Source organism: Doryrhamphus excisus, linkage group LG4 (genome assembly GCF_037039965.1).
Source record: "Doryrhamphus excisus strain RoL-2023G ecotype Guam linkage group LG4, RoL_Dexc_Guam_v1.1, whole genome shotgun sequence".
Lineage (NCBI taxonomy): Eukaryota > Metazoa > Chordata > Actinopteri > Syngnathiformes > Syngnathidae > Doryrhamphus > Doryrhamphus excisus.
The window spans coordinates 14,311,764-14,325,654 of record NC_136360.1 but is presented as its reverse complement, the minus strand read 5'-3'; the positions used below and the strand labels follow the sequence as shown (position 1 = coordinate 14,325,654).

At 40.1% G+C, this 13,891-nt stretch overlaps 1 protein-coding gene across 1 annotated transcript in view; it reads left to right on the top strand.

Annotated features, from left to right (window-relative positions):
* slc9a7 (solute carrier family 9 member 7) overlaps nt 1-13,891 on the top strand; it is a 30,318-nt gene that overhangs the window by 6,429 nt on the left and 9,998 nt on the right. Inside the window, exons 4-12 of the mRNA XM_078790251.1 lie at nt 6,673-6,749; nt 6,905-7,017; nt 7,100-7,205; nt 7,740-7,881; nt 8,022-8,127; nt 8,214-8,302; nt 9,602-9,715; nt 9,791-9,902; nt 9,962-10,115. Coding sequence (XP_078646377.1) covers nt 6,673-6,749; nt 6,905-7,017; nt 7,100-7,205; nt 7,740-7,881; nt 8,022-8,127; nt 8,214-8,302; nt 9,602-9,715; nt 9,791-9,902; nt 9,962-10,115 — 1,013 coding nt within the window. The remainder of the gene's footprint in view (nt 1-6,672; nt 6,750-6,904; nt 7,018-7,099; nt 7,206-7,739; nt 7,882-8,021; nt 8,128-8,213; nt 8,303-9,601; nt 9,716-9,790; nt 9,903-9,961; nt 10,116-13,891) is intronic.

The window sequence follows — 13,891 nt, the reverse complement described above, 5'->3', positions numbered from 1 at the left end:
TGGTAAGTTAGCTTGTACCCCATAAACGTGATAGCCACTTGTACTTAGCCTGTTGGGAAGAAAACCAAGCTAGCTTGCTGCTGCCAGAGAGGCAGTGAGAACTTTTTAAATTTGAAATATTCAGTGTAACTGTACAATAAGGTACACATATACGGTAGTTACTGAGGAACTAATGAAGACCTAATGAGGAACTAATGACTAAAGTATATACTGTATTTTCTGGACTATAAAATATGCCAGATTAAGATATGCCTTTATTCGTCCCTCAGTGGGAAAATTTAATTTAATTTAATTTAATTTAATTTAATTTAATTTAATTTAATTTAATTTAATTTAATTTAATTTAATTTAATTTAATTTAATTTAATTTAATTTAATTTAATTTAATTTAATTTAATTTAATTTAATTTAATTTAATTTAATTTAATTTAATTTAATTTAATTTAATTTATTTAGTAGTAGTCGCACAAGTATGTTTTTTTCGACCTAATTATGCATTTTTGGCCTTGTGCGACCACTCCAGAGCGACTTAAATTAAATTAAATTAAATTACACTGGGGTATAAGTCGCATTTTTGTGGGTAATTTATTTTATAAGCTACAAAAACAGACAAAAACCAAAACTATGTCCTCTAGGAAGGCAAGTTGTAACAATGAAAGAATAGAGAACAGGCTGAATAAGTGTAAGATATGCAAACACAATAGTTATTCAGCGAAACAAAAAATAAACAGAAACAGAAAAGTGTCCAGTCTTTATGTAACGTAAACACTGTTTTCATTTATAAGTTGCTCTGGAGTATAAGTCGCAGGAACAGCCAACCTATGAAAAAAAGTGTGACTTACAGTCTGGAAAATGCAGTAATTACTGGGGAACTAATGAATAGTGGAAGTTAAGTATTTCATTGTAACTTGTATGAATGTTCAAATACTATAAAAGAAAACCATTACCATGAGCATAATAGATAGATATTCCAGATTCTGCACCTCTTTGTGCAGTGTTTCCATGGATTTCCTGCTTCCGACCCAAACAGTCTATTTAATTTATTCGACCCACGCACGGCCTGCCTCCAGGCATACCCACTCAGCTGTGACTGGTCACACTCCAAAGTGCTCCCGAGGACTTCCGGATACATAGCAAACCATCTGCAGCCCATATAAGGAAGTCTGGACCGCATTGATGAAACTCAGGGTTACACAAAACTCTCTGGAACCAAGCTTTCACAGCCATCCCAAACTTCTTTCAGGGCTGACTTCCAAATGCGCAAAACTCATTATCCGAAACTGTGGCATGGTTTAACAGGAGAATACAACATTCTAACTACATTTATAGGTCAAAAAAGTGGGAAAAGCATAATAGGTCCCCTTTAAGCAAAGGAGATTAAACAAGACATTACATGTCAATACAGGGCAAGCACACATCAATGAAAGGATGCTGGTAGGATGGTACGAGTCATATACATTAACATTTGATGCTACAAATGCATCTTACAGTTTGCTGGGAACAGAAGAGGTCTTTTGACACACATTTGTAACCGTTTTACAGTAGAAAGACAAATATTGATGCATAGGTGAGCCTAACTGTAAATGTTTCCACTGAAATCTGCATGAGCAGTTCTTTTACACTTGAGCTTGCTTAGGTGAGCTTTTAATATATGAACTTTTGAGTTGAGTTCCGTTCATTAATTTACTATATGCTGGCTTTTTTTTCCATTTACAAAGTATAGTACATACAATGAGCTCCTCTGCAAGTGGTCTTTCCCGTCTGCTAGGTTTAAAGCAAAATGTGGCTCTTGAGCATTGGAGTGTTGGTTAAGTGTTAATTTTGTTTTTAAATCTTTTCAAAATATTATTTTATTAATATGATATTATTATGTGTATGTTATTGTTAATTATAAATAAATGACCATATAATTAATACTTTTACTATTTTTATAATGACAGCTAAGGAGATTAGGACATGAACAAATGTCATTGTTGGTGGGCTCTGGCTGCTCTTGGGTCATTTTCTGCCACTTCAGTTTGGCATTGGGCGGCCATATTTGTAGTTCTTTTGTACATCTCTCCCTGCGGCTTGTGTGATTTTCTGTGGTTGATATATATATATAGTCCATTTCTGTATAGTGGGCTCTGGCTACTATTGTGTCATTTTCTGCCACTTCAGCTTGGCATTAGGCAGCCATATTTGTAGTATTTTTTTGTACATCTCACCCTGGCTGTTGTGTGACTTTGTAACATGTAATTTCAGCATCTGTGGTTCATCTATAGTACATTTGTGTACAGTGGGCTCTGGCTATTACTGTCTTATTTTCTGCCACTTAAGCATGGCATTGGGTGGTCATATTTGTAGTACTTTTTTTGTTTTCTGTGTTTGTGTTATTTCTCCCACTTCAGCTATGCCATATATGTAGTCCTTTTTATAGGAGTGTTGGGAAAATTACTTTCAATAAGTAATTATTTATAGTTACTATTGACAAGAAAAGTATTGACTTAGTAACAGCATTCGTCCTTCGCTAAAGTAATTAATTACCATTGAAAGTAATTTTTATTACCTTTTTTGAAAACTCTTCAAATATTATCTTGGATTAGCTTTGCAGTGACGTGAATATTTATCAGATTAGGGATGAGGGCTGAGCTTGTGACTGGTTTTTCTCAAACGCTAAAGGGCGTAGTTTTCTTCAGTTATAGCAACAACCACGCTGGTTGTCTAGCTATTTAGCTTCCCATGAACTAGTAGTGAAAATTGCGACTGAAGTGACATCCAGAGGGTTGATATCGATATCAGTGCATGATATCGCTCCACGTTGCACCTGCAGGTAACAGTGATGTGATGTTTGAAATAGTCATGAATTAGATACCTCCTGCACTGGGCATCCATTTTTGTAGTGACCTGTGTCTCTGTGTTTCATCATTTACATGTTTTGTGTTTGCAAGGGTAAATAAAGGTCACAGAAAGATAAATAAATGCGCTTGTTTGGGTAAAACAAGTTAACTTAGTTGATCCCCTGATCATTTTCTCTGAAAATGAAGCTTTATCATTGACTGTATGCATTTTTGTACTTTGGACACTACTTTATTATGATTGTTTAACTCTCCCCTTCAATTTGCTATTATATGAATATGCAGAGTTAAACCAAAACCATCTGTGATTGGCTGGCGACCAGTCCAGGGTTTACTCAGTCTTGCCCAAAGTCAGCTGCCATAGGGTCCATCATAGTTCCTGTTAGCCTAATGAGGAATAAGCAGAAATAAAATGAATTACGTTCAATATTCAATATAATCAAAGGTGACCTATTGTGCTCATTTTTCAACCCTTTGTATTGAGTTGTGGACTACTATAGAGCAGCTACACACAATAACCGGCATAGAAAACGTTCTAGACCTTCCAGAATCTGCACCTATTCCACCTGTATTTCCTTGGATTTGTGCTTCCCCCGGCCCGCCCCCAGGCACGCCCACTTTGCTATGATTGGTCACACTCCCAAGCGCTAACAAACTACTTCCTGTCTCCTGGAAACCCCACTTTCTAATTTTGGGAAATAAACTCAAACTATACACAAAGAGATTATGATAAATTGGTAATCATTTTATGAATAAAACATAGACTTGACTATTTGACCCTGTATTTCCAACTGAGTAGTTTGTTTTGAACAATGGTGATAGGCTTCACCATTGAAGGTCACAGTCCGAAGAGGCCATCAGGACCATATCATCCACAAATAGCAGAGATGAGATCCTTAGACCCCGAACCGGACTCCCTCAACGCCTTGGCTGCGCCTCGAAAGTCTGTCCATGAAAATGATGAACAGAGTCGGTGACAAAGGGCAGCCTTGGTGGAGGCCAACGTTCACCGGAAACAGGCTGGCAATGGGAACCAAGTCTTGAACCAATCCCGTACTCCTGGAGCACGGGACACGGTCGAATGCCTTTTCCAAGTCCACAAAGTACACATACGTAGACTGGTTGGGCAAACTCCATGCACCCTCCAGTACCCCTGAGAGGGTGTAGAGCTGGTCCAGTGTTCCGTGACCGGGACGAAAACCGCATTAAACCTCTTGTTGCTGAGGTTCTTGGGACATGGAATTATGACACCCAGATATTTGTATTCTGTTACAATCTGCAGTCTTTGCACAAAAAAACATCTGACTCAGCACTGGAAGTACTGTTGGACTTATTCAAGAACATTGCTACTACTGTTTTAGACGTGTTTAACCGCAGGGAGGATTGCGTCAACCAAGCTGTGAAAGTGAGCTTCTCTAGCACCTGTGAGATATCACTACCATGAGTCATCAGCATACATTTGGACAGAGACATCAATGCAAACAGATGGGAGCTCATTAATGTAAAGTGAAAACAGCAACAGTCTTAAATTTGATCCTGATTTAACGAACTGGACTCTGACACTTTGGAAGTGCCCGATGATGTAAGACTCAATCCACTTAAGGGCATCCGGTGAGAAATGAAAACTACATTATTTTGTTGACAAGATCCAGGAACACGGCACCGACAAACCCCACCTCGGTCTAACATGGCTCTTTTTATGTCTTCTGTGAAACGACAGGTAGCAGTCTAGGTGGAGTAATTGGCTCTGAGGCCCAACTGCAAGGGGTGTGGTGTTTAAATGATTGATTATTTGCTTTGCTACCAGTTTCTCTGCAATCTTGGACACTGTGAGCAATATGCTGATGGGTATGTAGTTGGCCAGAGAATGAGGATCTCCACTTTTAAAAACTGGGAGTCACAACAACGGGTTTACACATGCTTGGGAACATTTTTATGAAATGGTTAACAATTTTGGAGATGGCCGTGTGACTGATATGCTAAGACTGTGTCCGTGCCAAACATATATTTAAATTTGAATGGTCTAAGTCAGGGGTGGGCAAACTTTTTGACCCGGGGAAGGGGTTGTCTGTATATAGTTAGCATTAAAACAGAATGACATACAAAATGGAAACACAACACATCCACAGCAAATTAACACATCACGTAAATCAACAACCAAGCGCTAAATGTAACATGTGATTTAAAACTGTTACAGTAAAGTCTCGTTATATCGATATAACCGGAATGTCGATATATCCGATCCTGCGCCGAACTGCATTAAAAGTGGGCAATAATGCACTCGACATTGTTCTATAGTATAGAACAATGTCGAGCAGCTTAAATCAATCTTTGCTTAAGGATTTCAATACCAAAAAAGAACACGGCGAACGGCTGCTTCCAGTCAACTTTATTTTTCACACTTCCACCACCAGAGCACAGCACACACACCGATTCCCGCACTTCCTGGTTCACAGGTCATGCTCAACCCGCCCCACATAGCTGGCCAAACACATGCCTGCAACAGAAGAACCAACTGACATAGCATACACACCTATTCCAACGAAGACACATGCGTACAAATACATGTATTTAATTGTGTTGTATTCAGATATCTTTTTATCGCTTGCAATAATCACTGTTTTTCATATGTACATGCTGGCGTTCATGGTTTCTCTCGTGTGTATAGATTCTATACACACGAGAGAAACCACGAACGCAGTTGGTTCTTCTGTTGCAGGCATGTGTTTGGCCAGCTATGTGGGGCGGGTTGAGCATGACCTGTGAACCAGGAAGTGTGGGAATCGGTGTGTGTGCTGTGCTCTGGTGGTGGAAGTGTGAAAAATAAAGTTGACTGGAAGCAGCCGTTCGCCGTGTTCTTTTTTGGTATTGAAATCCTTAAGCAAAGATTGATTTAAGCTGCTCGACATTGTTCTATAGTATAGAACAATGTCGAGTGCATTATTGCCCACTTTTAATGCAGTTCGGCGCAGGATCGGATATATCGACAGTCCGGTTATATCGATATTTTTTCTGACTCCCGACAATATCGATATAACGAGACTTTACTGTATATATAACTGATGTCTTACTTAATGATCAGCCTGTTTTAGCATAAAAAAGCTCCAAAGAAGTCATTATGCACACTATGAAAACGGGGGTACTTACCTTACTTACCTTTGGTCTTGGTCATGTGGAGGAGGTGGGGTAAGGAAGGCGGACATGCTAAATGGGCTAGACATACTAATCTGTTTTGCTGCCACGCTATAAATAAAAGCTTGCCTAAGACTTACTGAAGAGCTATGCTCTATTTGCCCTCAGACACCTAATATTCATTCATTCATTCATTTTCTACTGCTTGTCCTCACGAGGGTCGCGGGGTGCTAGAGCCTATCTCAGCTGTCTTCGGGCGAGAGGCGGGGTACACCCTGGACTGGTGGCCAGCCAATCACAGGGCACATATAGACAAACAACCATTCACACTCACATTCATACCTATGGACAATTTGGAATCGCCAATTAACCTAGCATGTTATAGGAATGTGGGAGGAAACCGGAGTACCCGGAGAAAACCCTTGCATGCACGGGGAGAACATCCACACAGAGATGGCTGAGGGTGGGATTGAACTCTCTCTCTCTCCTAGCTGTGAGGTCTGCGCGCTAACCACTTGTCTGCTGTGCAGCCCAACACCTAATATTATTCTTGTAAATTTACAACTTTTTTTTTCGTAAATTCCATTCATTCATCCGTTTTCTGTGTCGGTTATCTTCAAATTGACTACTTTATTCTCCAAGCATTTTTGTTGAAATTCCTTTTTGACATGAAGTGAATTGTGTTCAATGTATCTCATTTTAGAAACACTTCTTCCGGAATCTGGGCTCCATTCTGACCTACGCATTCCTCGGCACCGCCATCTCGTGTTTCGTGATTGGGTGAGCCTCTACTTTGGGGAGGACAAAAGTGTTTGTATCCACCATTTAGTTCACGCTTAATAAAGAGCTACAAGCTGCTAGTTTACAACCGCCTCCCGCTTGCCAAATAGTGAGCCCGTGTTTGACTCCTGCTGTTGGCGTGTATTCTTCTGCAGGAATTTGATGTACGGCGTGGTCAAACTGATGCAAGTGGTGGGCCAGCTGAGCAACAAGTTCTACTACACCGACTGTCTTTTCTTTGGCGCAATCATCTCTGCCACTGACCCAGGCAAGGACCCCCCACCCATGAACGCCATTTTTTTGTGCATGGTGTGTTAAGCTTTATTTCTTTGTTGTTTAAATGACTTTAGTCACGGTGTTGGCCATCTTTAACGAGCTGCACGCCGATGGTGACCTCTACGCGCTGCTGTTTGGAGAGAGCGTCATGAACGACGCCGTGGCCATCGTGTTGTCATCGTGAGACTCTTCGACATTTACTTATGCTTTTGTTTATGCTCCCTTTTGCCCCTGCTGCAAAGATTTAAGCAGCCACCCAAAAATGTATAAAATATATTATAACACAAAATATAATAAAATTGGGTTTTGTAGCAGTCCAAACTGTGATTGGCTGGCCACCAGTCCAGGGTGTACCCCACCTCTCGCCCAAAGACAGCTGGGATAGGCTCCAGCATACCCACAGCCCCAGTGAGAATAAGCGGCATTTTAACTGGAAGTAGTAGTAGTAGTAGTGTTGAAATTATTATTATTATTCCTATTGTTTGATGAGTCCTATTAGTATTAGACAGATTTGAAGCCCTCTGCCTCCCTCTTCTGGCGAGAGTGTGCAATATTTATTGCATGTGAAGCACATTGAATCCATATTACAGTGTAGGACTCAATGTAAAAACATGTTATATATTGTTTTGACGTATTAAAAACAATATCAAACCATTTCTCTCCAGTTTTAAAAAACTTGGCTGTCATTTAAAAATAATAATTTCTGTATTTCAGCTCCATTGTGGCCTACCAGCCCAGAGGCGCCAACACACACATGTTTGACGCCTCGGCCTTTTTCAAGTCGGTGGGCGTCTTCCTGGGGATTTTCAGCGGCTCCTTTATGATGGGCGCCGCCACAGGGGTGGTGACCGCTCTCATATCCTTTCAGACCCATAAAATGAGTATTGTTGTATTGTAGTAGTATTGTAGTATTGAGTATGAGTATTGTGGTAGTGTATGTTAAATCCCTCAGATAAGTCCCAACCGAGTGATGCTCCTGAACCCGTCTGCTCCCACGTCACCAAGTTCACCAAGCTGCACTGCTTCCCCCTGCTGGAGACCGCCCTCTTTTTCCTCATGTCCTGGAGCACCTTCCTGCTGGCCGAGGCCTGCGGATTCACGGGTGAGCTTGGAGAATGGGGTGATTAAAAATAGCCAGTCAATGCGCCATATGATGCTGTGCTTCCTGACACGTGCGTTCCGGTGCAGGCGTGGTGGCCGTGCTCTTCTGCGGCATCACCCAGGCCCACTACACCTACAACAACCTCTCCGAGGAGTCCACCAAGCGCACCAAGCAGGTAACGCCCTCTCAAGCCTGCACGTTGGCGGCACTGTATCCACCCACCCTACCCCCATCATTGACAAACACCCCGCTGCCAGATGGTCCAACGATCTGCCTGCTGTGACCTTAATCGCCACTGTCTGAGGACACCGCCTGTGTGGAGTTCAGTCTATAGATTAGAGTTAGACAACAACACACGTTTACATAGTCTGACATTTTAGATGACTTTTCTCTTGACTTGGTGGTTTCTTCATGGCCACAGCATTTGGAACACCTACTGAATCTAACCAATGACCGTAAACCGTCCTTTATTATTACCTTTATGTCAAAAATCAGATTTCATGCATCAAATACAATCTTCATTCATTCATTTTCTGCTGCTTATACTCACGTGGGTCGTGGGGGTGCTGGAGCCTATCCCAGCTGTCTTCGGGTGAGAGGCGGGGTACACCCTGGACTGGTGGCCAGCCAATCACAGTGCATATATAGACAAATTATGACTTTATTCTCATAATATTTTGACTTTATTCCCAGAACATTATACTGCCCCCCAACCTCTTTTTCCAAATAAATTACAACTTTATTAATTATTTTGGTTGTTTCGACTATTGTTTTGATATTACGACTTAAAAAACTAATATTTCAACTGTATGCTACTAAAATACTGTATGATTACAAGTTTAATCTGAGAAAATTTTACCTTTGTCTCCTTGTTAGAATACAACTTTTTGTGTTAATATTTTGACATTCATGAATTTTTTACCGCTTATCCTCACGAAGGTCACAGGCATGCTGGAGCCTATCCCAGCTGTCTTCGGGTGAGAGGCGGGGTACACCCTGGACTGGTGGCCAGCCAATCACAGGGCATATATAGACAAACAACCATTCACACTCACATTCATACCTATGGACAATTTGGAGTCGTCAATTAACCTAGCATGTTTTTGGAATGTGGGAGGTAACCGGAGTACTCGGAGAAAACCCACGCATGCACGGGGAGAACATGCAAAATCTTAATATTCTTTATCCTTTTATTATATATTACAATATTATATTATATTATATTTCAACCAGTGGTCACCAAAATTTTCCAAAGGGATGTTTGTGTGTTGCAAAGAGATTTTTTTTATTTTTATTTTTATTTTTATTTTTATTTTTATTTTTATTTTTATTTTTATTTTTATTTTTATTTTTATTTTTATTTTTATTTTTATTTTTATTTTTATTTTTATTTTTATTTATCTATTTATTTTTATTTTCGCATGATACATGATACATGATTGTATGAGTAAAGGTGTACCTAATGTTGTGTCAGCTCTTCGAGGTCCTTCACTTCCTGGCTGAGAACTTCATCTTCTCCTACATGGGCTTGGCTCTGTTCACCTTCCAGAACCACGTCTTCAGCCCCATCTTCATCACGGGGGCTTTTGTATCCTTTCAGCCGCTCCTCACATCATATTGTCGTCATATTGTTGGAAAAATGTCTTAACCAGCCACCTGCCAGATCGCCATCTTCATTGGCCGAGCCTTCAACATCTACCCACTCTCCTTCCTGCTCAACCTGGGCCGCAGACACAAGATCAAGGGGAACTTCCAGCATATGATGATGTTTGCCGGTACGCTTCATTCTTCCTTTCTTGTGATCTTCATGTGAGCATGTGATCCTCCCTCGCAGGTCTGCGTGGCGCCATGGCCTTCGCCCTGGCCATTCGTGACACGGCCACCTACGCCCGCCAGATGATCTTCACCACCACGCTGCTAATCGTCTTCTTCACCGTCTGGGTCTTTGGAGGAGGGACCACACCCATGTTGTCTTGGCTGCACATCAGGTGACATCTCTGCGATGATTTCAATCATGAAAGTAGTCACACACATTTCTTTGATTATGATTGGGAATGCATGAGAAAGTGATGTTGAAAGTATGTTGACTTGATCATAAACAACAGTCATGACGAGACGTACGGTATATCGATACTACTCCATACCTTGGACCTTTGTATTGAGTTGTGGACTCCTATAGAGCAGCTACACACAATAACCTAGAAACTTTCTAGATCTTCCAGAATCTGCACCTATTCCAGCTGTGTTTCCTTGAATTTGTACTTCCCGCCAAAACGGTCTGTTTTACTTTATTCCACACACCCCCCCTTCGGGCACGCCCATTCCACTGTGATTGGTCACACACTGAAAGTGTTTCCCAATTTTGAACGAACCCCACTTTCTACTTTTAGTGGGTATAGGAGTTGATAATAAATGAAGAAAGTCTTTGGAGAGCTAATTGAAAAGTTTAGGAGCCACTGGCAGCTCATGATCTACTGGCTGGAGACCCCTAGCTTACCGTGTATGAATTCATAAAGCGTAGGCATCGCTAGTGCTCCTCCAACCTCGCCTGCCTGAGGAGGAGCACTCATTGTCGGACACACTTTGTCAGAGGCACCGCTGGTGCCATGGAGCTCAGAAGCCGGACGTGAGGGTGCCATGTTTACGAACTGCAGACAATCTTGGCACAACATTGGTATTGGACACTGTGGTTCTCTCCACCTCCGTGGACGTGTCCGACAGTTTGTCAGACAGTAATGGATATTTCACATTCATGCTCACAAAAACAGTCCTGTGTGAAATGGCGTTGACAGATGAAAATATTTTTCTTTTGCTCCAATAACTTCTGCCTGAGGTTGCCTCGTAAACTGAGAAGTAGAGCTTGGGGGAAGGCAGAGGGTGTATCTGGCTTACAGCCACGCCCATATGAAGAAGTCAGCTCCTCTGTGACATCACAAAGGAGCAGTTTTTTAACGCCCTCTGAAACACTCTGAGTGTTTTGAGCCATCCCAAACTTCTTTTAGGGCTCACTTCCAAATGCACAAACCTCAATATCTGAAACTTTGGCATCTTTTAACTATTACCTTTAACTAACATAACTACTTTATAGGGCAGAAAAGTGGAAAAAACACAAGAGGTATCCTTTAATGTTTTCACTGGAGTCTCATAAATTTACAGCATTTTTATTTAAATTTTTACAGTTTGTTTTTATTATACTATTTAAACATTCTTCATGTAAGTTTTTTTTCATGATTATGTCTTTTCCTATAATGTGACCAAATTTTCAAAAAAAAACTTTCTGTAATATTACAATTTTGACAATATTATTAGTTAGTTCTCATACAATTGTGCCTTCTTTTTCTTTAAAAAATTTGACTATATTTTCATCAAATTAATTGGTTAAATTTGTTCTTCTTTACTTTATATATTGATTTTTTATTTTTGTAACAACATAACTTTTCTGCGAGAATTAGTTTTTTTTCCAAGAATTACAACTTCATTTGTTTTCTTTGTTTTCCATAATATTCCGACTTTGTCTTTTTTTTCTTCAATATATCAACTTAATGCTACTAAAATGATGCAAATTTATTTTTGTAAATGACAATGTTTTCTCCTTAGATTGACCTTTTTTTCTTGAATATTTAGACTTTATTCTTGTAAATTTACTGCTGATCTGTCTAATTTTGCTTTTTTTCTCGTTAAATTAGATTTGTAGAATATAGACCAATCAAAAAGCAGCTATGCGCCCCAAATGGCCCCCGGGCCAACATTGGATACCCCCTTTTTAAATATTTGTTCCGCCCAAAGAGGTGAGGCCATCTGATTGATCGTCCAAGAGAGGGGGTCAGAGAGCTCTGCCAGAATTCCAGCATATTCCAGGGAATTCTCTGCATCTCATTCCCACGCTCTTCCCCTCGTTTTTAGAACTTTTAAGACAAATCAAGCTGCTGCTAAAAGCGCAGTAACAGATTACTCATGTAGTGTTTTGGTTCCAACCTCTTCTTGTTACTACCACACACACACACACACACACACACATCGGAGGGCTTTTATTTGCTGCCATAAAGCCGATTATATGTGTGTGTGTGTGTGTGTGTACGCGCTCTGTTTAGTATGACTAATGCCGCCCCAGCCCGAGGAGAAACTATTGTGTTCTGTGTGGCACTGGCAAAATCTCCCCTTAGTGAACTCGTTGCCATGGTAACAAGAGCATGCGGCCGTAATTTGCCCTGCTAGTGTCTTGTTTCTCCGTCCAAGTTGCGTTTCTGCATGATGGTCCCCACCTGATTTTCCTGATGCAATCAGCTTGAGCATAGCACCCAGTCCGAGATGTCAATCCGTCACACACAATATTGCATCTGTGCTAATTACCTCCACCAGGGAGTTCCTGTTTGCCATTTTTATTCAATCATGTACGTGTATTTTTGGAGCGGCTACGATGCGGTACAGGGCAAATATGATTGTTACGTGCAATGTGGAACCAAAGTTCTTTCAGACAAAGAAAACTGGGGCCTACGGAAAACCAAGGCAAACGTATTCAGGACATTTTTAATGAAAACTGAATCCTCCAAAAACTGGGGTCTACAAAATCAAAAGAAAAGCACATTTTTGCCAAAACCTGTAAAAACTGGGCACATGTATAACCGAGGAAATATTTAATATTTTCATTTTTAATGAAGACTGAATCATACAAAAACTGGGGTGTACTCAAACCAAGGCAAAATTTTCATTGGTTACCATATTATTTGGTTTTCATATGAAAACCATAGAAAAATCGAAAGAAAGGTTTGGATGGGAACTGAATGATACAAAAACTGGGACATATGAAAACCGAGACATTCATCAAATTTTGATGAAACACAGAATCATGCAAAAAATGGTGGCATGAAATGTGAGGCAAAATTTTTGATGAAAAACAAAACATGTAAAAACTGGTGCATACAAAAGCCGAGGCAACATTACAGCAAAAATGTTTCAAAAAAGAAAACAAACTCAAACAAAAACTGGGCTGTACTCAAACCAAGGCAAAATTGAACAGAAGGTTTCATTGAAATCCAAATCATATGCCAACCAAGGCATGATGAAATTTCTCCTCACACAAAAACGGGGGCATACGAAAACCCTGGAAAACATGTTTTTAAGAAAACTGAATCATACAAAAACTGACCCATACCAAAACTGAGGCAAAATTTTGCATATTTTAGATGAAACCCAAATCATATCAACTAGTGGGATGTAAAATATTTTCCACCAAAAAAGTGAATTACAAAAACTGAGGCAAAATTTTAGCAGGCACTTTTGATGAAAGTTGAATCATCTGAAAACTGGGCATAGGAAAACTCAGGGAAATGTTTTGTGAAAAATTTTGAATAAAACTGAATCAGGTGAAAGCTGCTGCATGTGGACACCGAGGAAACATTTTTTAGCAAGGGCCTTTAATGAAAACTGAATCATACAAAAACTAGGGTGTACTCAAACCAAGACAAAATGTAACAGAAATTGTAATTAAAACCCTAAATCATATGCCAACCGAGGTAGGATTTTAGTGAAAATTTTCTACTCATACAAAAACTGGGACATATGAAAACGGAGCTATATTGTAGTGAAAATGATGACAGAAAATGGGGTGTATGAAATCTGACGCAAAATCTTTGACTAAAACTAAATCATGCAAAAACTGATGCACACAAAAACCAAGGAAACACTTGTTTAGGAAACACTAAACAAGTGAAAATGATTGACAGAAAATGGGGCGTATGAAATCTGACGCAAAATCTTTGACTAA